Source organism: Enoplosus armatus, chromosome 22 (genome assembly GCF_043641665.1).
Source record: "Enoplosus armatus isolate fEnoArm2 chromosome 22, fEnoArm2.hap1, whole genome shotgun sequence".
In the NCBI taxonomy this organism is placed as follows: Eukaryota; Metazoa; Chordata; class Actinopteri; order Centrarchiformes; family Enoplosidae; genus Enoplosus; species Enoplosus armatus.
In genome coordinates, this window is record NC_092201.1 from 1800001 (window position 1) to 1825622 (window position 25622).

The 25622-nt window shown below is 42.4% G+C and overlaps 1 protein-coding gene across 1 annotated transcript in view; it reads left to right on the forward strand.

The window, feature by feature from the left end:
* Positions 1–25622, forward strand: part of LOC139305172 (thyrotropin-releasing hormone-degrading ectoenzyme-like) — a 108953-nt gene that overhangs the window by 39008 nt on the left and 44323 nt on the right. Inside the window, exon 5 of the mRNA XM_070929119.1 lies at positions 17780–17934. Coding sequence (XP_070785220.1) covers positions 17780–17934 — 155 coding nt within the window. The remainder of the gene's footprint in view (positions 1–17779; positions 17935–25622) is intronic.

Consider the following 25622-nt stretch of genomic DNA (forward strand, 5'->3'; position numbering starts at 1 on the left):
ACTAACAGGTGATATTAGTAATATTAACCTTTCTTTCCTTATTGATAGTTGTCTGATGGAGGTTTTAATGGCGGTTAATTACACGTTTATGAGTTGAAGTTGCCGAGAAAACACCAGATTTCCATTTTCAAAGCACAGAGCAGCTCCATGCAGACGTGTTTTTCTTAGTTTGGTGTAGAAGAGCTTGACCGGTCTGCACAGGGTCCTGACCTCAACCCCATCCAACACCTTTGGGATGAACTGGAATGCGGACTGTGAGCCAGACCTGATCAGAAGACTGAGACCAGCAGAGTGGAGGCTGTTAGAGCAGCACGTTAATGAACACGGTGTCTATCAAACACGTGTGGGTTAGATATTCAGACGTCCTTATACTTAATATAAAACATTCTGAATATCAATGATGCCGAACAGAAGACGCTCCTGACATCCGAGTACAAAACACTAATGAGTCGTCAGACACGATGTAAAGTTTGAGGTGAAGTGCAGAACAAAGCTGTCTGAGCCTTTCGACCGCTGCTGAGAGTCTGAGAGAAACAACAACCTGGATGATGACGGTGCAGAAGTTATTATAAACACACTGTAACACAGCTGTTTTCTTCTCCTGCAATTCAACATTTGCTTTTCAATAGCTGATTATTTGACAATATTCAGTGTAAATATTTTCCCATAATCCCCTGCACCGCTCTCAGTCGACTGCGTGATGATTAGTGGGCGGAGTCAGCCGGCTCATTATCTCAGCGGGACTGTTGACGCTCAGTCACATCCGATTGTGAAGAGTGATTCATGTTCAGGCGACTAATAACTCTGATTTACACTCTGCAGGAGATCAGTCACACACACACACACACACACACACACACACACGCTGAAACACACTAACATGTAAATGCAATTGTATAATATTACATTGATTTGCATGAATTCCCTGGAAGCCCATCGCCATGGGAACACACATGCTCGCGAAGATGAAAAATGAAATGTTAAATATATCATCATGGCAGCAACATGATGTTGTGTCAGACGAACCAAATCTCACTATGAAAACAGCTTATTTAAGAAATGTACCGCAGTAATGTCTCAGTACTGTATGCACCAAGCGCCAACCTCCAGGTCTGAGAAGTGAAGCCTTAAACCTGCAGTCTTTCTATTGGCCAGCAGGGGGCGCCTCCGCTGGTTGCAAAGTCTGATTGTATAGAAGTGTATGGGAAAATGAGTCTACTTCTCACTTGATTTATTACGTCAGTAAACACTTTCCTGATGAGTTTATGGTCTCGGTCGCTAGTTTCAAGTCTTCTTCAACTCAGCATGATGTTCGTTTAGTAAATTATGGTCCCATTCAGAGTCAAATAGACGATGAAGCAGCTTTAGGGCGGGGCTCAGGATAGAGGTGTTCTGTTGCACTAAAAGACAATTACAAAGTACATTTAAAAGCTAACTTTGTTAGCAGCGACTTCGCACGGCGTAGCCAGGAGCCAGGTGCAGTCAGGTTCCACCAGAACCTCCTTTAAGATTTAGAAGCTAATTTTGCTAATATATTTAAACAAAGGGCGCGGCGTCTGTTTTCCATGGAAATTATTGCTTTGCGGTTCTAGTTCTTGTTCCGGTGGTTCCTAAACTTGGAGTGAGGCCCTTCATGGGGTCACAAGATAAATCTGAGAGGTCGTGAGATGATTTATAAAACAGGAGAGAAGGAAGAAAATGTCTCTTACTGTGAAATACTGGATACTTTCATGTCTTCAGGACTCTATTAACTATTGAAATGAAACAAGGCCGCATCACTCTTTGGTTGAACGTATCGGTTTTAATATCAAGGATGTGAAAACTTTAAGGCTCAATAATATCTCAAAGCCCCTCAGCTAACAGCTCTTCATTCCAACCTGTCGATTAAAATGACATCTTAATGAGTCCTTTTGACTCGGGAGGTGTGAGCCTCATCTATCTAACCCTTTATCAGCGTGTTCATGTGTCAGAGACAGAAACGTCAACACAAACCGCTAAAACTGGTCTCTGTTCTTCCTGGTTGCTGATGCGTCGTCGTGTGGTCGGTCATTAACTGTCCTCCTTCAAGGCTAAACGGACAAATTAGGACACGTGTCATCGGCCAAATTAGGACGTGTCAGATCCGTTGTCGTTTCCGCGGGGACGGCGTGGCCTTAGCGTGTCCTGGGGACGTGTTCTGATTCCATGAAGAGAATAGAGCAGAGCGCAGAGAGAGGGAATTAATCAATCTATTAAGACTAAATGGCATCAGGAGGACGATGGAGGATTGTAATTTCCACGTTGGAGATTTTTGATCAGAAAGTTGTCGGCTCAGATTCCCATCACAGACAGAACAGATCTACTGGTTTTACTGGTGATCCTGTTCTCTTCATTCTGCTTTGATATCAGTTCAGAAAAAGACACATACGTCCTCCTCCTCCTCCTCTTCCTCCCCCATGTGTATTAATCAGATCTCTGTGGACTCGTCCTTGTGGGACAAACTCATTGTTGCGTCTCTAAAGGAACCGACTGTAACGCAGCTAATTAACTGTGGGCGTATGTGTGTAAGAGGGTGTGTGTGTGTGTTTGTGTGTTTTTAATCAAAGAAAACATGTCGGGCTAAAAATATGTGTAACATAAGGAATAAATACATACGTTTGTGTGTCCTACATACAGGAAGTAAAGAGTGTGTTTTGTGGATGAAGATGAGCAGCAGCCATCCCAATCAAGACTCAAGTGGTCTTTTAATTCTTTTAATGCTTCAGCAGAAGCATCAGTGTTATCACAACGACCACAGCTCGACTACTTCTGTCTGTTTAAATCTTAACTATGATACGCGATCCAATAAAGACTTAACCTTAGATGTTCCATATGGAGCCGCTAATCTTAACAGAGCTTGGTTCAGGTTTTATGCACCTTTTAAATTAACTAAAAACGGCCCTTTATTAAGTTTTTTATGACTCCAATCCTCGTTGATTGTGGTCTTCTGGCCTCATTTGTGTTGATTCTGTTGTCTGATTATGAATGTGTTTTGTTCTCAGGTCTCTCTTGAAAAGTAGAAATAAATCTCAGCAAGACAACAATTAAATTAAATTTAATGGCACATCCGGTGTGAACTGCAAGCTTCAAAGCATTCAGAACTGAAGCAGACAGACAGTTTTCTCCGTTCTCTTACGGACAAACGGTTCACTTCAGGTATTTATTACCCCACAAGAGGAAGTTGTTTTTCTGAACTCTTGACCCCCGTAGACGCCGGGACAGCGCTGTCTTCTGAGATGCTGACGCACATCAACCTGCGATGACGCGCTTCAAGACGCCGCCGATGTGACTTGGCCTTTAGTCAGAGACGGCTGCTGCTGCTGTCCGCGCTCAAGGCCGAGTTGACGGTCGTTTAACTTCAATGTGACCTCTGCAGACGAAAACAATGGAGCAGCTGTTTTTACGGGTGTCTGAGTGTGTGTCTGGAATTAAAAGATATCAACAAATAAATGAATACATGTTAGAAAAAGTAGTCCCATAATTTGCTAATAATGTTCAGCTTTAGGTTGCACACTTTACCGTTAGCGTTTAGGAAATTATTAACTTCTAGAGCTGTAAAAGTACAGCTGCATAAAATAAGTGTGGAGTATAAAATAAAGTTCAAACTTGGATTATCTGTTGTGACCAATAACATGAAGTTATATAATCATATCATACTGCTTCCATTTCATTATTCCTCCGATTTTGTGCTACAGTCTTATTAGAAAGTGAGGAGATAAAGTGTGTATGTGGGTAGACAGGTTATATAAACATAAACTACATCATGGTCTTTAACCATGGAAACCACCTCTATATATAAACCCATCAGCTGTTACTTGATATTCCACTAACCCTCCTGGAAGCGTCTCCAGGGAGCTGTCCAGCGCTGAAGGTCTTAGAGACGGTCTTTGTTCTCTTTGGATAAAGACTGATGCAGTTATTTAAAGTCAAATGATAATAATGAACAGTAGGTGGTGTTTCCTTTGTCTCCAGGCCTGTATCTGAGGTTTGGTGGTTAACCTCAGTTAACATGTTCAGATTTATGTTATTAAAGACAGATCTGGTTCAGCCTGGAGCTACACACACACCACCGGACAGCACTTCAGCTGAACGCTGGCATCCTCATAATGAGCCTGATCATTAGCCTGAAGGCTGCTCGGACAGAAGAGGATTAAGTGTATTAAATCACGGTTAATCTCGTAATTGTACGGCAATGATGACATCTTTTTGTGGTCCAACCTGATGTAGCTCATTGCACTCCAGTTCAAATGGCAGATTTTTAGATGAAGTTCTGCATTAGGTTTCTGATTAAAAAGTAAGACTTATAGTACTTACACATTTAATTGAACAAGATGAAGGTCTACTTAATTTTATAAGTGCATTAAGTCACAATTAATCTTATAATTGTACAGCAGAGACGGCGTCTTTTTGCAGTCCAAACTGGATGTTTTCTCCACTCAATGTTAAAACGTCAGATTTCCTATGGGAGTTCTGAATTAGATTTTTTGATTAGAAAATAAGGCTTATGATACGTAAACATTTAATTTAACAAGATAATATAATGTGTCAAATCACAGTTGATTATTGTACAGCAGTGATGACATCTTCTTGTTGTTTAACCTGATGTAGTTTATGGCACTGAAGTTCAAATGACAGGTTTTTGATGGAAGTTCTGAATTTGATTTTTGCATAAGAAATAATACTTATGATGAATACTTTTGTTTAACAAGATAAGATACTACTTAACTTTATAATTGTATTGTAATTGTGCAGCACTGATGACATCTTTTTATATGTTGTAATTCCAGTGGAGGTCTTGAATTGGGTTCTTGCTCTATCTTGCCACGTCTATGCAGCTGCCAACATGAGAGTGTGCAGATCAAAGAATGCAATACAGATGGAAAACACCCCACAGAAACGCCACTGGTACCAAATAGCTCAGTGTTTGAGCATTGACAGAAGATATTTTCAGTCAAAATATCAGATAGAAACCAACAAGCTCTGTGTGACTGATTAATTAGCACTTTTCCTGACCCCTCTCAAACTTATCCAGAACAGCAGTCCACATATTAACATGTTGTTTTGTATCCAGAGGACGTTTAAGTCGAGTGCAGAGTTAAATAAAAAACACAACAAAGCCAAATTACATTAAGAAAAAAAAGGTTTAATTACTAGATTAACTTTTCCTGCTGTCCCTGTGTGTGTGTGTGTGTGTGTGTGTGTGTGTGTGTGTGTGTGTGTGTGTGTGTAATCCTATGAACCAGGCTAATTAATCTTCTGTATTAGCTCTTTCTGTCTCTCTGCAGTGTTTTTGTTTGAAGTGGATAATTTATTGCCACAGAGGCTGTTTGCATAGACTTCATTAGAATATGAGGAGCCATACATCATTTTATTGTTCTGTCTACCTGCACCTGCACCTGTCTGTCTACCTGCACCTGTCTGTCTGTTCATATAATAAGCGTCAATTTGTATCAGACCACATCTAGAAGCCTCTTTACGGCTTTTTAACCTCTTTGTGCCTGTAACCATAGCAACCCACAGCATTAACTCACTCACGAACCGGCATCATTGTTTTGACACGGGGCCAAAATAAATCAGCTTCATCAGCGCTGTTGGCTGTTAATGAGCATCCAGTGAGCCGCCACAATCATAACTTAATTGGTGATGTTCATAATAACTAAGAACTTTCCTTGTAGCCATGGCAACGCATGCACATAGTGGAAACAGTCTCTGGGGAGCGGTCCAGTGCTGCAGCCTGAAGGCCGTAGAGATTTGTCCGGTTCGGTACCTCTGAAACGCAGCCCGCATCTCAGGTTAAAATAGGTCTGGTTTACTTATTCATGCTTGTGTCCACAGTTGGAACATGGAGGTATTACGAGAACTGGACACTGGTGACGTATAAAGTAGCAGAAAAGTTGTACTTCAGGACAGTACTTGGTCTGTCCTCCTCCAGGACGGACAGACATACTATAGATGTAAATAAAGAAATATATGAAGAACATGGAGCATCGTCCAGGGTCTGTCAAGGACCCTGGACCAGAGAGGACCACAGAGGACCCTCTCTACTTGTTCTCTGGTGGATGCTGGCTCTGCTGCCCCTCTCCGTCCCAGTGCTGTCCACACTAAGACCAGAGACGCTGGCAGGTTGTCACCCTTTGTCCCCTCCATGTGACGGCTTTTGGTGCAATTATGGAACAATTATGGGTGCGTTTTCTAACTGGAACTCTTCAGTGTGGCTTCAAAGCTCATCTGAACCTGTTAAAGGCCAAACTTCATTAATTAAACATCATTATTGAGCCAGAACTCTGTGGACGTCTAATCAGGACACAGTTGGAGCCTGACACATCCTCAGGACCTGGATCTGGAGCGCGCTCAGACCGCCACTGTTCAGAGTTTACAGTGGGTCAACACCACGCTAAAACCTACAAAGACTGACGCTGGGTCAGCCAACCGCCAGAGGAAGCAGAGGAAACAGAGAGAAACAGATGGCAGACTGAAAGAGTGATTCGTGTAACAAAATGTAAAGAGAAATGAACAGACGGAGAAGAAGAAGAAGATGGCAGCCAGAGAAGAGGGAGAAGAAAGAGAATGAGCTGATGAGCAAAACAGATGGAGAAATAAGACAGAAAGAAAGGTGTTATATAAATACTCCATCTGCTGGTTATTGACATCCGCTCGGAGACGTTGTTCTGCCGCCGTCACCTGAGCTCCACGCAACTTTCCTGTCTCTCCGCTCAGCGTGACCATGGCAACCACTGGGGGGAAATATAATGGAGCAGTACATTGTACTGTTGCGTGAGAGCAGTAAATTGTATGACAGCTGTCCACCAGTGATAATGGGTGTCAAGCAACATCAGCTTCTCAGTCGAGTCATCGGCTCGCCGCCCACAGACGGCGTTAAAGAAACAGTCGGCTCAAATTGCCGCCTCGGGTGTCCTCGCTTCACTTCCTGCCTCAGACGAACCGCCAGCACTGACATTTTATTGTTTAACCACCATTTGAGAGTAAAATTAAAGATAATAATTAAAGATAACAAACCGTCTACATAGACTCTGTGGATGGAGAAGTCTAATAATAGTATAAATAAATGTGTTTCCGAGTGGAAACGCAGAAAGTTTCCTGTGGACGTTCTGAATTCAGTTTTTTTGATTAGAAAACAAGAATCATGACACATTTAAGAAGAAACTATACTGCTTAACTTTATGAACGTATTAAATCACAGTTGATTGTAGAGCAGTGATGACATCTTTTCATAGTCCGAGCTGGATGTCGGCTCCACTTTCAAACGGCAGGTTTCCAATGGAAGTTTTGAATTGGCTGGCACATGTGGAAAAGTTGTTGTATTGATAAAAGCAAAATGCAACAAAGCTAATTGGCTGTAACCTTCCTCACATTAACACATGAAACTAACAGAAATGTCATATTTCCATCATGTTTCTCACATTGCACTTCTGCAGTGGATTAACAAGAACCGGCGTTAATGTATAAATTCACGGTTCCTGTGACACGTCCGGGACTCACAGCTGAATTTATGACCCCTGTCATTATTATAATGGCTCGTAATATATATCTATATCTTTCTGGGCCGCTCAAGTACAGCTGACGTGTGATAGATACACTACAGATGTTTACCAGGTGGATAAATTGTTATCATTATGATTATTACTATGATAGGAACAAAGAGGAAGTAGGCAGCAGAAGTAATTCATAAACTACAGTGTAAACAGAAAGTCACCGAACTTCTAAAAACATCATTTTCCACAGAGCGGGCGGCTAATGAGACTAATCGGGTCATTAATAATCGGAACCTCTGCGTTTCCAGGTGTGTTACGACTCGTTAAAGGTTTAAAGGTCGTCTCTGCTCGGCTGTAAAATGTTTTTCAGCTTTTATCGCTGCGGGGAAATCAAGGCCTCTGATTGGCCGGGCTGGCAGTCGGCCAAGCCAATCAGCCGGCCCCGGGCGATCTGATGGTCACTGTCCTCTGAGTCTCCTCTGCACACACACACACACACACACACACACACACACACACACACGCTGGTATATAGATTTTCCACTTGTGCAGCGAGACAGACTGTGAGTTTGTATCAGGACTGACAGCTTCTTCACCTCCGCTTGCATCACCGTGTGTGTGTGTGTGTGTGTGTGTGAGAACCAGTCGTGGACCTTCACACATCCATGCAGTGGTTTCAGGTTTGCCGCTCTGGTGGTCAAAGCCCCCACCTTATTGAAACACTTCTGCAGTTCTTTCATCTTTAAATCATGCAGCGCCGCGACTCAGTTTCCTAAAACGAACCTCTCTGCTGTTCAGCTTCTGGCTGAGCTGAAACAGGTCTGTGTGGCCACAGTCAGCGCTGAAACAACAAGCTGAGTCTCCGGGGGCCACAAGCCGCCTCGTATGAAGTATGTTTGGACCCGTGAAGGAAAGTACAGAAGCTGCCTGAACAATTAGCTGATTTGATTGACAGAATTAAATATTTGTTCTTTTGAAATGTGAGAAGTCCTTCCTGTTTTCTATTTCTAATCACTAGTTGAACAAAACACACAACTTTAAAAGGCATTTCTTAGATTTTATAGATTAACCGATGAATCTAAATCCAGCATGTGACATGATATATATATATATATATATATATATACACAGTATGTTATGTGTTATAATCCTGCTTCTGTATTCGTCCTCCCCTGACGTTGAACCCGTCTGGATCTTAAGCTCCACTTCTAAGAATAGCTGAACCTTGAATCAGTTTGTTATCTATTCTGTCCAGCACTTTCATATTATGGGCTGTAATGAACATTACAGCCTGTAGCAGCACTTGCTGTAGCTGTTTGTTATGAGTGTGCTGTAGGTTGGTGTCTCTGTCTGGTGGCTGCGAAGGCGTTTTAACATTCAGAGAGTCTCGTCTGTTCTCTCTTCTTGTGTCTGTTGAATATGGAGCAGCTCTTATCTGAACGAGCTAAAGATAATTGGTGGACAAGTGGAGCTCGACCGCAGAGAGGAAGAGAGGGAGAGGAGGCAAACACACAGACACAAGCCGGAGTGTGAATGATAGCGAACGCAGGAGTATTACGAGGATACGCAGCTTTATCTGGTATCTGACCCCCCCGAGTCCGGCCCCTGCAAATGTGACGCCATGACAGAGAGCAGAGGTAGAAAAAAAGACAGTAAAAGTTGCAAGTCCTCGAGAGAAAACAGTCCCAAAATAAATTCCATCAAGAGTGAGAGTCCTTCATTAAAGTTTCAGAGGGGCATTCCCTCCGCAGACTGCATCGAGTCCAGGAGTTCACAGGAAAGTAACGCCGCCTGGACTACATCCCATAATATCCACTAAAAAAACAATCGTCAAACAACTCGTCCGACGCGTCGAAACAAAGCGAGCAGCCGCAAACAACAACTGCAGGATGAAAGATGAAGCTCGTCGCGGCGGGCAGTTTGTTTTCCATCAGTTAGTGCAGGTTCGCGGGTCTGTTAACTCGTCACAGCTGCTGGAATTAACTGAGTGTTGCTTCCTGCTGTCAGAGAGTGAAGGACGGAGACGCTTTGATCAGATGAGAGACACAAAATGTTCCTTCAGACTGTTGATGTAGCAGCTTTCAGTTGAATGAACTCAGTTCCTGATCATTGTTGTTATTGATTTGATTCAAGATGGTGGAGGATGGAGTAGCTCAGGTGAGGTAGCTTTGTTGGACCACTTTCCATCAACTGTGTTCCTGCTTCTGTGTTATGTTCTCCGACATGCCAAACTTTTTAAGATGCTCCCTTTCTACAATATCTGCACATGGCAGCTACAGTAAGATCGTGATTATGGCGAAACTAAACTCAAACGCTTGTTTAAGGTTGAGCGGAGACCAAGGCTACATGGCTATAAAAAGACCTGGTCTGAGACAGGAAGTGAATGCTGACACCTTCACACGGTTGCACAGAGCTCTGAGATTGGACGTCCACAGTGAGGTGACGGTTTTCTCAATAAGGGTGTGAGTTGCCAGTGAACGTAACCCAACCAGCAATTTCCCCAAAAAACATATTTGGCAAAGCAAATGAGCAGCATCGTTAGGAGACGGGGGTGTCTTGGCCTCCACCGTGTCAATTACTGTCTTACACAAGGACACCTCATTATTATTGTTTGTAACTCTGTGGAAAGACAATATACAAGTTCTAGTTTTAGATCAGCGAACAGAGATTTAAATCTGTCCACACAGATTCATTATCGCCTGTGAACTGCTGACACAAACACACAGCCTGAATCCTGATAGCAGTGCGGTGTTATGCTGCCTAATGCAGCCAATTAGTGCAAAGATGGTTGTTTGAGTGTCACTGACTTGTCACACTGCAGGAGGAAGAAGGAAGCTGCCATTATGGAATCACAAACTCACTTCTAAACCATCCAGAGGTACCCAGGCAATGTGGTGGCGATAAAAAAGGGGGCAAACGTGTCGCACCCGGCCTGCAGGTCCCATCAGCAGTGTAGGGATTCGCTGAGCAGGAGCATCAACCTGTTCCCAGCTGGTTGTGAAGGATGACTAACTTATCTACCGTCATCTACCATAACTGCCGTACCATTCATCACGGGTTTGACTTTGACGCCTGGCAGGCACACACCATGACTCCCACGTTGGAATCAGGTGTCCAGCAGGAGCTCAGTGTTTAAGGAAGTTTGTCATAAAGGAGAGAAAGGTGACATTTGGTGCTAAAACCTAAAAAATACAAATCAGTTCAAAAGTGGGAAAATGCCTGTAGAGCTTCACATTTCATTAAAATATCATCGGTGACGCTTTTCGAGTAGTTCGAGTCTGATGAGAGTCGGTGGGTTGTTATGATAAAACAGATTAGAGAGTTTCTGACTGTTATTATAAATATTACCTAAAGATTTTTACTGTCACTGATTTAGTCCTGGCTGTTTAATAATACAGGCAAAGGCAAATGTTTATTCACATAGCACATTTCATACCCAAAGGCCGAGTGCTTTACAGGCAGCAGCACAAGACACAAATGATAAAACAAAATGATACAAGCAAAAACACACAGTAAAAACAACAACACATATTTTTGTATTTAATATTTTAGAGAAATACTCTTTGAAATCAGGTTTCAGGGGCTTTAAAAGAGGAACTACAACGATTTAATATCATCACCTTTAGTCCCTACTGTGGGTCAAAGCTCCAAAAGCACTGGATACTACACTTCCCATAATGCAACTCAACGACACCTTTTTGTTAGACCCTCCCTGCCTGATAAAACTCCACATGGCGAGTAAACGCTCCTTTTATAACTAGAATCAGTGCTGGAGTTGCACCTGGACCCAAGATGCACCGTTTCACTGCAGAACCACATCAGCTGACGAACCCGTGTGAAAAAGAAAGAGGCTGCAGGCCGAATCCAGAGTAACCACATGAGAGTGACGACAAGAGTGTGTGAAGTGAATCTAATTCAGGTTAGAATGTGTGTGTGTGTGTGTGTGTGTGTGTGTGTGTGTGTGTGTGTGTTTGGGGACACAGAAACCTCCTGAAGCTTCATTCTGCAGTAAAATGAAATGATTCATTTCATTTCAATTTAAATGTCTATTGAGTATAATGTCTCATTTGCATATTCCACCTTAAACCAAGCTCCCTAATTTGCATATCCCCCCCTTAAGTTAAACCAATCGCATTTCCATTTCCCCCGCAGCCAGCCAATCAGTTCTGCTGTCTGAGCCTCAGTCAAGGGGATAATGAGTTGTCAGCCAATCACATTCAGCCTGGGTGCAGAGGCTGGCACGTGATTGGACGCTGGCTGTGGATGAAGCGTGTCACCTCTTTGGAATTCTGTTTCCACGGTAACTTATATATTTCACAATGCATTACTTGAGCTGCCAATTATACTGTGTCACGCTTCGCCTCCTCCTGGCTGTGATTAGTCCATCACGCCATATGTACTCTTTTAAATTAGTTTCAACCAATCAGAAGGCCAGAGCTGATCAGTGGCCGCTGCTGGGGTTAATGTTCAGCAGTACATCCGGTGGGAACATTTGAAATTTTGCGGCAAAATCAGTTCATTTCAACGGAAACGCACAAAAAAATGTAGAGTCTGAGGAAAAGGACGCTATCGCAGTTGATTAGCTGTGTTGCACCCTCCACTTTTATTTAACTCTATAATTCTCTGTCAAAATAAAAGCTGCTCCACAAAAGATTTGCAGTTATGAGACAGGAGTTGAGCTAATAGCCCCCATTAGCGAAAAAGCTCTCTAATTGACAGCTAATGCTAGTAGACTGAAGTTAGCAAGCTAGCTAGCGCAGCTTTTTTCCTCCTCTTCGATAACTCTTTGTTGAGTGAAATGATGTAGTCATAATTGTGAGAACTACATGCCAGTGGGGAGTAAACAGCCTCGTACAGAAAGCTATTGTTACTGACTAGCGTTAGCATGTTCCCAGTGTTGTGTCAAAGACCTGTTGGTTTGTGTTTCCTTTACCGAACCTGCCCGACCTGATATGTTAATGTTAACCACGAGGAAACGCTGTTTGATTAGCTCGCTACGCTAGTTCACCAACTAGCCCTGTGAGTAGTCCCTTCTTTACCAGACGGCTAGCAAAGACTCGGGTGAATTTCTGTGTGTCTGAAGAAGCTTGTTTTTAAAACGCTGGACACTTGGACCGGGCAAACATTATTGATTATTAGGGTTGAACAATATGATTGTAATCATTATGTAATCAAATGTATGTAAAATGAAATGACATTGAATTGTGTTGTTTGTCTATAATTTAGACAACAGAAATCTTCTAAAACAATAACATGTGGTCCTTTGGTATCATTTTGACCTGTGTGTTGATGGATGTGGCTGGTTGCTCGTTGCTCCAGAGGACACTTTGTCTCTGGTCCTCAAACTGTTACTATAAACCACTAAAGCGGTCGATGACTCACATGTCCACAGTTCGTGCTGTCACTCTGACAGCTGCTGTTTGGACGATGGATCAAATGTGAGCAGCTTGACACTCAAAATATGATGTGATGAATTGTATCTTAACAGGGCTGCTGAAACATTTTTATTTTTGCACACCGAACGCGTCCTTTTTATTCGAGTTCAGGGCCAGATCAATTTCTATGTTGTATCTTGTAAATTAAAATGTAAAAATAACAAAAAGCTATTTTCAGTTACGTAACTAATGATGTTTATTTTTAAAAAGTCGAACGCAGGGTTTACTTTTGTCCTGACAATGAAAAATAAAAGCGAGCATCCCTCTGATAGTTTGGTTATGTAAACCTCAGTTTTATTCTCAGCGTGGCTTGTTTTGAAATGAGTTGTTTTTATATCCTGGTATGTCAGAAATGACACAGTTCCCAGTTTAATCTTCACACCTCTGACTGGAAACCACTGCAGGACTCGATGGGCAGAAGTGACCAGTGAAAGCTTTTTGTTAAAAGCCTTTAATATAGACGAGCTGGGCGAGCAACACAGAACAAACACTCTCTCTCTCTCTGCGTTAAAGCATGAGCAGACTGAAGACATGATCATTAGAACAAACGAGGAACATCTGTGCACAGATGTGTGTGAGACTTTCTGTCTCTGCTTTGTTTGTTGCACGTCTTCATCAGCTGCCGGAAAACTGGGACGAAACTGAGAAACAGAGTTAGACTTTTCTGTCTGCAGCAGCTGCTTGTATGTCTCCAGGCAACTGTCTCTGTCTGTCTCTGTCTGTCTGTCTCTCTGTCTGTCTTTCTGTCTGTCTCTCTCTGTCTCTCTGTCTCTGTCTGTCTCTGTCTGTCTCACTCTGTCTGTCTCTCTGTCTGTCTGTCTCTGTCTGTCTATCTGTCTGTCTCTGTCTGTCTGTCTCTGTCTGTCTATCTGTCTGTCTCTGTCTGTCTGTCTCTCTGTCTGTCTCACTCTGTCTGTCTTTCTGTCTGTCTCTCTCTGTCTCTCTGTCTCTGTCTGTCTCTGTCTCTCTGTCTCTCTGTCTGTCTCACTCTGTCTTTCTGTCTGTCTCACTCTGTCTTTCTGTCTGTCTCTCTGTCTGTCTGTCTCTGTCTGTGTATCTGTCTGTCTCACTCTGTCTGTCTTTCTGTCCGTCTCTGTCTGTCTCTGTCTGTCTCTCTGTCTGTCTCACTCTGTCTGTTTTTCTACCTGTCTCTCTCTGTCTCTGTCTCTGTCTGTCTCTCTCTCTGTCTCTCTTTCTCTCTCTCTCGGTCTCTCTCTCTGTCTCTATGTCTCTCTGTCTCTGTCTGTCTCTCTCTCTCTTTCTCTCTCTGTCTGTCTGTCTCTCTGTCTGTCTCACTCTCTCTGTCTCTATCTGTCTCTGTCTGTCTCTGTCTGTCTCTCTGTCTGTCTCTCTATCTCTCTCTGTCTCTATGTCTGTCTCTCTGTCTCTGTCTCAGTCTGTCTCTCTCTCTCTCTCTCTGTCTCTATGTCTCTCTGTCTCTGTCTCAGTCCTGTGGTTTGGCAGTGATAAACTGGAACAATCAGCCAATAAAACTCCAATTTTACATCATCACTCACGTGGTAACACAATCTGCTGTTGCCTCCACACGTGCAGGACTGTGTTCGAGCTGCCTTTAAAGTGGTCGGCATGTTTTCAGCAATAGCCATCCAATTTACATTCATTTACCTCTCTATTTTGTGGTTTTCAGTGTTAGTGGCGGGGTCCGCCATTCCCACCAGGAGGTATTCACAGCAAACGATGCAGCATGTGATCCAGTGTTACTGTTTGTTGATATCAGCCTCACTGTTTACTGTTCGGCCTCCTAGAGTTGTATCAGTGCAGGAAAGTTAAGTTACTGGCGAATGCTAATTCAACATTTATTACTGCCGCTATTAAACTGTAAAAACAAGACCCAAGTTATTCAGTCTCTATAGTGTGTTATTATCATTTTAGTTCTGTAAAAACTTCACACACCAAACTCATGTTAGATCCAAGTAATTGACAGTCAGATATTAAGGCTACAGGTTAGCAATGAGAAGTACATTTACATTTTAATATCGCACTTCTCCTGCTTTAATAACACAAATACAGAAATCCACAATAAATGTCACATTTGATTATTTTCATTGAAATACAGTCTGTCTGTCGGAACAGACATTTCCAATTATTTCCACGACAGCCTTCACTCGGCCAGAGAGATGCATGCTGGGTAAAAGAGGCCACCCAGCGGCCCGAGGAAACGCATCATGACATGTGTTGATACCTGATTAACTTCCAGACAGAGCTGACTGACAGCTGCTGCAGAGTTCTGCTTTTAAACACAAAACTCAAACAGCTGACTGAGCTCAGCTCTCTTTAAAGATATTATTTCAAAGAAATATTTTGGTCAATGAAATGTCTTAAAACAGAGGAGAGTGCCCATCAGAGTTTCCCCAGGTGACGTTTGAAAATAGCTTGTTTTGTCTGAAACACAAAGATATGAAGCAGAAAGAAACAGCAAACGCTCACATCCGACTCTACTGACGTTCCCATCTGTTTACTGCTAATTAACAAATGTTAGCATGCTAAGATGCTAAACTAAGAAGGTGAACATGATGAACACGCTAAACATGAGCATGTTAGCATTGTCATTGTGAGCATGTTAGCATGCTGACTTTAGCATTTAGCTCAAAGCACTGCTGTGCCAAAATACAGCCTCACAGAGCCGTTAGCATGTCTGTAGTTCATCAAACAGGAAGTGAGACTTTGAATGTATTTCCTCAGGCACTCCTTAGCTTAGCACGCCATGCGTGTGCGCGTGTACACACACACACACACACAGTGAGCTGTTTGCTAGGCTGTGATTACAGAGGAGGACGGACTGAATACAGAGTGAGAGGAAGAGTCGAGTACTGCTGTGTGTGTGTGTGTGTGTGTGTGTGTGTGCGTGTGCGTGTGTGTGTGTGTGTGTGTGTGTGAAACACTCCTGACAACGAGTCATAAAAGTATGTGTGTGTAAACATTTGCAGTAGTCTGTGTGTGTGCGTCAGTGTGTGTTTTAGCTACAAGAGCAGCAACAATAACCTGCAGATAATGTGATGATTGACAGCTGTCAGACTGCAGTGATGTCATTCCCTGCTCAGATGACTGACAGTTTCAGACTGACAGCTGTCCACGTGGAGACACTGAAACTACATGTACAAACTGAGACTTGAAAGTGTTGCCTGGAGAGTTTCAGCACTCTCCAGGCAACAACACCTTGCTCCTTGTTTCATTAAGAACAGACTAAAATGAAAGTCTGTAAAGATGTTTTGTACCGAGCAGCAGTGATGAGCCGACGCGCAGCCTGACCAGCAGTGGGGATAAAAATGTGAAGTTTGTTGTGAGTTTGGGGCAAATGAAGAAGTCACGTGATCATTAAAATCCAAAAGGTTCATCCTCTGAGGAGAGTGAATGTGTTCAGAGAGACCTGGCCTGTAGCCGTTAGGATATCTTACATTAAACCATCACAAAGCTCTAATTTGTAGGAAAATATACTTGTCTACGTCTACATTTTCTGTCTTTGCTCCTCTTTCTATCGAGAGTGAAAACTGAAGAAAAGAAAAGCTTCCGGTACAACAGTGAACATACTGTCGTCTGCACATGTGACCCTGTAACACTGACGGAGGTCGCCGCAGCTGAAATGCCAAAGAGTCTGATTTTAAATTTAAATGAGGACCTGAACACTTTTCACTCATTTACAGCAGAGAAACAGAAGTTCTTCCTCCTGAAAAACAATCAAGTTTCTGTTCAAGTGAGAAAGCTCATTTTCACCTTTTCACCTCCTCTCTTTCTTCTCCTCCTTTTTAATCAAACCTCTCTTAAAAGAAACCCATTTCCTGCTCCTCCTCTTTTATTTTCCCTTTTCACTTTAAACAACTCCACCTTTCTACTGAATGGAGCCACATTTGACTCTTGATCCGTCAGTTTTACGCTCTGTTTTTGGTCTCTACCAACTCTCTAACTGTTGTCCTCATTATGTGCATAAAAACATACATATTTGTTGTCATAAATTAGCCGTGTATAAATACATTTTGAGGAGAAAGACAAATAAATGTAAACAACTTTAGGCTAAAAAATAAAAATGGGGCTCAGCTAACATTACACCCGATTATTGCATCTCTCAAAGCATGATGGGAAGATGATTTTACACAACAAAGGCTCAGAATGTCTCTTCAAGATGGTTCAACATCCCTCGGATCTGTCCAAGAGTGTTAAAACTACAAATGTACCAAATGTATCCTAATCTACTGAGCAGCCATGCTAGCAGCTCTCTGAGGCTGCTTCAAGCTAAATGCTAACATCAGCATGCTAATATGTTCACAATGACAATGCTAACATTCTGATGTTTAGCAGGTGCAATATTTACCATGTTTACAATCATCGTTAAATGTGTTAGCATGCTAACATTTACTAATTAACACTATTTGACTATTTGCCCAGCGAGGTTCCTCTACTTTTGCTGAGGTTTGACATTGAATTAGTCTTTACTGAAGATAAACTCCTCCTTCTCTTTCTCCTCCTCTTCATCCTCTCTCCTCACTGTATTGCTCGTCTTCTTCCTCCATGTCCTCCCTGGTCTCTCCGTCGGCTTCCCTCGCTCATACAGATATATGTAGAGTTGTATCTGAAGACTCCATATACCCATGTTGTGGGGATAAAAGGATTCTTTGGCAGGTTGTTAAAATGACTCATGAGTTTAATTTTAACCCAAAATGGGATCTGCTGTGATGCCAGCAGTCATCCTGTCAGAGCGGCCGTTGCTTTTTATTTTAATGGTGGATTCTCGCTGAATTAAGCTGACTGGGAGTTTATTAATGGAGGAACACATTCAGTGTTGAAAAGCCGTATTGTGTTGTCGTGTGTGGTTTTCAGACTTATTGGCGGTGCCCAAACATCCCTACGCCGCCATGGAGAACTGGGGGCTGAGCGTCTTCGTGGAGCAGAAGATCCTATTGGACGCCGATGTGTCGTCGTCGTCCTATCAGATGGAGCTGACCATGGTGGTCGTCCACGAAATCTGCCACCAGGTAGGGAAACTTTTAGAGCTTGAGGGCTCATTATTAACCTCGGAAATTAACAGTTATTAGCACAAGGCATGGAAACAAAAACAGACATTTCATCCTGATGGTGGCGCTAGACAAAAGGTCAAGAATTAAAAATCATTAAGCAATCATCTTCCACCTGACACCGGGATGACCTGCTGGGGGGCGTGGCTGAGTGCTGTGACATCACAACCTTACAGAAGTCCTGACGGCTGGTTTAAAGGCAGAGTGTCTGAATACGGGCTGTGTGCATTGAGTGTTTTGATGCTTTCACAGTATTCATGCAGCACCTGGAGCTGCGTTATAATCGAACAAGACGTGGAGATCTCACTTTCTACAACACGGGACCTTTAATGCTGCCGCTGGTGCACGTATGATTACGTTAAAACAAGCTGTGAGTTGAAGTCGACCGAAGTGTCAGGTGTCGTTTTGAGCTGCTGCTGAGCTCAAACTTCCAACACTGACTCATAATAATGTGACACCCACAGCTGGTAAACACATACAGCCATTACTGCAGAGCTGACATATTACTTTAATACTTCACTTCTGGAAAAACATGTAACCATCAAGTACTTCAGTTATTTACCTATTTAATCTCTTAATTGTATTTTAAATGTCTCCCTAAAGCACTTTGGTCAACGTTTGTTTTTTAAATGCGCTCTTTAAATGAGTTTCTGATACTGAGATATTAAATATTTATACATAATACTGATATTTGTTTGAAGCTCCTGATTAAACATAACAGCTTGATAGTGTCTCTTCCAGGGTAACAAGGATTTTGGGAGCTGAAATAATTTACAAGGCTCAGTCCCAGTCGAGAGAACCCGGTGTATGAGTCACAAAGCTAAACCCGTCTGTGGTGTGCCAGTAACAGCTCTGCTGAGTGTCTTTTGACTCGGGTTCTGTCGCTGTGTTGGATCAAGATCATGTAGAAAAGATATGTTTCACACTAAAACGTGTGCCAAAATACAAGGAGCTGCTTTATTCCAATGATCCTTTTCACAACACCTGTGTTTGCTTATTGCCTCGGCCACGGGGTGATTGTTTCGGTTCCTTTTGTTTGTTTTCTTTTGTTCGCCAGTTGGCAGAATATTATAGAAATATGTGATCAGATCTTAAGTGAAATCAGGCGGAAAGTTCATCCTCAAGCTGAGAAACACTGATCAGATTTGGCGAAGACGTTAAAATGATAACTGCACATGTATTCCATGATTTTCTGTATTTTGAAAAACTTTCCAACATTATTATTAGAATAAGTTTTTTAAGGGATTCTGGCTTCCAGCAGAAGTAAACAATACTTGTTTACCCCTCTGAGTGCTTTCCAGTAGTTTCTCTTTGATTTCCTCTTGAATATGACGCTGTCTTGCACATCGCTCCCCCGTCATGTGGAGGCGTGTAGAAACACCAGCAAGGAGCTTTAAATAATGTTCATGAGGTTAAAAATGTTCCTTTACAGGAGGTGATACTCTTGCAGCGGCTCCATTTGTTGATGGTATGTTATCTGGCAGAGACCAAAACACAGTCTGAACCTGCTGCTGTGAAATCACTGACGGCCTTTCACATTCAGCTGCATGTTACTTTGAATTCAAATAGAAATAAATAAGTTCATAGTAAACCCTGAAATGAGTCCCAGGGTGAAAAAAAGGAGCCAGACTTTCCTTTAACAGATGCAAATGATCCGGTTGTAAACAGACTGAACGTGACAGAAGTCAAAACAGCTTCAACTGCAACGCCAACGAGCTGTCGGTGAGTGTGTATGTGTGTGTGTGTGTGTGTGTGTGTGTGTGTGTTACAAAGCTCCTCAGGCAACAACAACAGCAGAGATGATCCTGTTTTTACAGTAAGACATTGAATACGTGACAAGCAGACAAACGCGATGAAGCAGAAGAAAATTTAAAGGTTTCAGTCAGTAAAGAGAAAGAGAGAGCGGGCGAGCGAGCTTAAACGATACAGACGAGAAGGAGAGAGAGAGAAGACAGAGCGTAGGAGACGGAGAGACAAAGAGGCGAAGAAACAAAGTGAAGGAGGGACAGAATGGAGACGACATCCGTTAAAAGACAAAAAGACGAACAAAGACAAAGAGAGCAGAAGCACCGAGCTTCATTCAGGATTACAAATCTGGCTCTTTAACAACAACAGGTCTGTTTGTTTTGGAGCTCAGAGCCGGAGCATCCACAAGGCTGCGTCACTGTCACATTCAGCCAGCCATCAGTGGGTTTATTCTGTCAGAAAACGACACTTCTCCTGCTACATCTCAGAGACGAGTCTTATTTACTGTTGTGTGTCCTCATCTGCAACTTGTGGCGTCCCCCAAGGCTCTGTTCTGGGGCCTGACTTGTTGCCCCCGGACAGTCAGTAAATATTGCTAAACTCAAGTTGAGATGGAGGCGATCATTCACGCTTTTATTTAATCCTGTGTTAATTACCTTTACACCGCTAAACGTGGTCCATGAAGTGTCATGTGACTCAGATCTTGGCGTCTTTGTATTGGTTATCCTCGTTGTGTAAAACCTGCAGGTGAAACGAAACGGTCGGATACGACTAAATGATGTTTGTTGTAGTTTGGGAGAACTGGCCCTTTAAGCAGTCTAGTGATCGCGGCGCTGTATGGAGTCGTTTTGATGAAAATGAAATATATACATAAATATAAATATTGCGGCGCCTCTGGGTGCCTGAAGAACGCGTCACTTCCATTTAATTTCCTCCAGGATGTGGCCACATTTCTCTGCTGAGTCTGGATGAACGTTGGCTTCAGGCTACTGCTGGTGTGCAGCTGAAAACAGACTGTATCACTAATAATGTTAAGCCTCAGAGTGTGATGCTCAACAGCATATTAAGTCATAAATATTATTGGATGTGTCATAAAAAATGTAGTTCTGGTGTTTTTGTTGGGTTTTGAGTCTCTTGTTTGTCTGTTTGTGTCTTTGTTCATCTGCTGTGTTGGTTTAGAGGGGAGACTGAGAAGAAAGGAAGATGATAAAGTGATGTTTTGTCTGCCGCTTTGCACTCCATTTCATCCTGAATCCATTTATTTCTCTTTCACACACACACACACACACACACACACACACAAAACCAAAGAGGGTTGTTTGAAGCTTTCAATAATCAGCGAGCTTCGTTGTGAAGAGTTTAACTGGAAAACAGAAACAGACTTTTATTCTAAAATGTTTAGAGAGCTGCGTGTATGTGTGTGTGTGTGTGCGTGTGTGTGTGTGTGTGTGTGTGTGTGTCATGTATTCATCATGTTGTGGGGACAACAATCTGTCCACTGATTCTATGATTCGGGGGTTGCCAGTTCACTTTGCATTAAATTCCAGTGTAATCTCAGACTCAAGTGTATGAATCTAAATAACTGGCATGATGGTTTAGTGTAATATTTATTGGGTGTTTGAGACTTTGTTTTTGTAAAGTTAGATAATATTAGTGAAGAACAGATGTATTTCAACAACAGTTGATTCAAAATGTACTTTAGAATTAAACCAAGAAAAGTTAATCGTTTATTTTACTTACTTGATTTTAACATCAGGCTGGTGACAGAAATGAAAGTGATGCAGTGTTGGATACACACTGTTGTTGTTGACAGGTTCAGAGAGCACATACTGTACACTGCTGCTGCTGCTGCTGCTGCTGTTGTTGTTGTCAGGTGAACAGATGGAGAACATGTGGACTGAAATGTGAGCAAAGAGGTTGTTTTCCTCCATCAACCGAGGGAAACACAGATGGAGTTATACAGTAGATGATGTGGAACACATCCTAACGTACAGTGAGCCTCCATCAGCCTCGTCTCTATATAGTTGGAGGAGAGTTTACTTTCTTGTAACTCCCAACAGCTCCCTCATTTCCTCCCACACATCATCCTCTTTGATGATATCCTTATAAAAAGGGTGCTGTGGGTCATATAAGATGTTTTGACCAATGAAAATAGGTTGGAGGTGGAGCATGTGTGCGAAACTTAGCAAAAATAGAGCAAAAATAGAGCCAGGTGTAACGGTGCGAAGCCAGTATCTGAAGTACCTGGAGCTGCAGTACCACCGGTGGCCACTACGTGCTGCTCTCTCTGAAAGGAGGTTATTTCCAGGTGATGTGAGCAGGTGTGTTCAGGGGATTTGTGCTGGTCATAAACAGGATATGTGGCCAAGTGATTAAGGCAGGTTAGGGTTAGGGTTAGGGTTAGGGTTCCAGATGTGCACGGCTGATGTATAAAGGTGATATGTAGCTGGTGTTACATGTGGAGCGTTGGTTCGTCTACAGTATAAAGCTGTGTGTCTTCTGCCCAGGTGTGTCCAGATGTGTGCTCTGTAGGACTGACAGTCGGTAAAATGAAACCCACCAAATGGTTAAAGTGATTCTGACGTGCACACACACACACACACACACACACACACACTCGGCAGGAGATGCTCTCAATTTATTCCTATCAGCTGTCTGTTAATTAAAACAGACAAAGAAAAACACTGGGACGAGATTCAGGAAAACAGATTTACTCTCTTCATCTGTTGATCTCTCTCTCTCGCTCTCTCTCTCTAATTAATTCAACCATATGCAGGAGGAAACAGCACAGTATGTATTCTGGCTGGCTGACAGCAGAGTCAGGGGCGTTCAACACACACACACACACACATATTCGTATCACTGCACTTGTGAGGATTCCCAGTGGATGTACTATATTCCCTTTACTAACATCTTAATGTTTACCGCCTTAAGACCGAAGCTACGCATCACCAAAACCCCCTTCTGACCGGTCTGGAAATCATCATCAGTTATGTGATGAATGTGATTCACTCAGGTCACTTAGTATCTGAGACTTGACCCGGGTCGATTGCTTCGGTTATTGTCCATCATGGGTCTTTGCCCAAGAGGATCCGAGAGGACTCTTGTCGGCTCTGATCACGTGCTGCGTCGTCGTCGTCGTCGTCATCACAGGTGTTTTTTGAGGCGTGACAGAGAGCATGAACTGTGGTGCAGGGCTGGATTACCAGCCTGGCAACTGCCCCAGAAACCCTGGCTCTCAGTGGACCCCAAAGCCCCAGATTCACCACAAGTCAACCTGCTTAGGTAATTGGTGTCCTCTCTCTGTGGGTTTGTTCGGATCATATCGTGGATCAGGCCTCGTTATCCTTGGGTCTATTTTGGACCAGGTCTGACTGGGTCCCTCTTAGAAAGGTTTTCTTTATTTTTATTTGTTTATTTATTTATAACTTATGCATGATGGGTTTGGGAATGATTGTCAGCTCTGTGACCGACTGGCGACCTGTCCTGTTATAGATAAAGGATAGATGGATGGGTTTGGGTAAGTGCCCCAAGTTAGATCTATTTGAAAGAGGCATTACAGGTTTTGAAATAAAGCATGTCTCGGCAGCTTCAATCGTCTGTTTGTCTCTTCAGATTTAGTTGTTGTTCCAGGCCTTGGAGAGGTTTCAGCAGTATTGGATGCAGTTACAGAAGTTCTTGAAATGGTTTCAATGGTCTTTCATGAAGAGATCCCAAGAGTTCTTGAGGTGGTTTGAATGACTTTCATTAGGTTTTAGGTACTAAGTCAGGGGCAACTGAATTAGCTGTTGTATAGCTTCACAGCTTCAGCTTTTTAAGCTCTTTGGATGGTTCTTTGAGGTCATTAGTGACTAGATATTTCATGACCTGGATGACTGAGAGTCTTCACCAACAGAAAGTTTAGGAGGAACCTGATGTTTCCATAACAGAAACAAAGATGACTGACAGCCCAGCAGGTGGTATGTTCCTCCCGTTAGGTGTAAGAGGGGTCATGCTGACATGTAAGAGGACGACTGTCAGTCATCTGTTTTACAGCCCGCTGGAGACGATGTCTGTCTCAAACCTTCTGTTGTTATTGGTGTACCTGATGTAGCGTCTTCCTCAGCTCTCTGACGTAGTCTTCGCAGCTGGAGATGTGCTGATTTGTTACAGGCTGCAGCTCCTCCTACTGGTTGGTGTAGTAAACTAACATTTCTTTCAAAGTTAACAAATAAAAATATGACCCAAGGTTAACACAAGGGATACAATAAGGTTCGTGTCGGTGGATCGTTAGCCTTTGATGAAAGATTTTCCTGTAGCTGAACATAAATTACCTCGATGTGTGACCTTCCTGTTTTCTCCACTGTAACAAAAGCATTCAGCAGTGACGACCTTCATGCTTTCTGTCTCAATAAACCTGCTTCTTGATCAATGAGACAGATTTAAATTCTGTTCACGATGTCAAGTAGTTTAGGACCATGAAACTCTTTAATATGAAAATAACACCTGCTTATGAAGTATCAACAAAATGTTACGTACAGGTCTGTCTGTACACTCGGTCCTCACAAGGACAGAAGTACAAGAGTACACACACACACACATAATGTGGTATGTGTGTGTGTTGGAGCTGTCAGGCTGTATATTTTTCTCTGCAGTGTTTTGGTTCAAAGTGGATAATTTATTACTGCAGACCATGTTTGCATAGAGTTCATTAGAATACAAGGAGCCATAAATCATCTCATTGTTCTCTCTCTCTCCACTCGTCTCACTCTTTCTCTTTCTCTTTATGTTTGCTTCACCTCTCTCTCGCTCTCTCTCTGTTTTTATTTTATATTTGACTCACGCTGAAGCTCAGCCTTCCTTCTCCATCACTTCAGTTCGGAGTCACAGGCTTGTTTCTTCCCTCTGATCCGTGACCGCCTAAAAAAGTTGTAAAAAGTCCAGGAATTGTTGTTCTTTGTTTTGTCCACCTCCTTTAGTCTTGAACAACCAAAGTAAAGATTCAACTCATGATAAATCTGTCACCACAAATTCAATGAAATATAGAAAATCTGTAAACTTGCAAACCTTTGAAAACAAAACAGTCTCTGCAGAGGGATCAGGTTGAGGAACAGCAGTGCTTTAAGCTAGATTCCATAGTTAAGAGTGTTAGCATGCTAACATGTTCTCATTAGGCTAAAACATGAAGTCCAGTTGAGGCACAAATGAAAATGTTGCCCTGCTGGTGGCGCTAGAGGAAAAGGTCATGCAGGTTATATGTAAGGTTATTTCTTAAAAACACAATTAAAGTTACATGTGTGAAACTTGAAGAAAACATTTTCCTCGGGTGGTTTATTAAGCTGGACACAAACGTCTTCCCACAGCCGCCTCTTCTGTTTCAGCACTGAGGGACAGCAGAGTTTAATCAATAATAATGTGTGAGAGGAATACAGTCATGCTTAGTGTGTGTGTGTGTGTGTGTGTGTGTGTGTGTGTGTGTGTGTCGTGCGGCCTCCTGCTCATGTCCGAGGCTAATTAACAGACCATAAACAAACATCTAACACTGTTTGTGTGTCTGTTTGTACGTGTGTGTGTGTGTGTGTGTGTGTGTGAGGGTTATTAGTGAGGCTGCACACTATGTGTGTGTATATATATATATATATACACATTCAGAAACACACACACATCTTGTACTAAACAGCTATAATGAACCTCAAACGCTACACTGATACTCTAAGTAACATAATCACATCATGTACCTTCACCATCATATTTATATATATATACTTATATATGATGTAAGTATATATAATATTGGGAATGTTGTGTACTGGTATATATATAACTATATAAAAGGTGGTCTCTATTCTAGTGTATATTTTTTGTATTGTTAATAAACATAAACAAATCAACACCAACAATGAATTTATCCTACTAACAAGTAC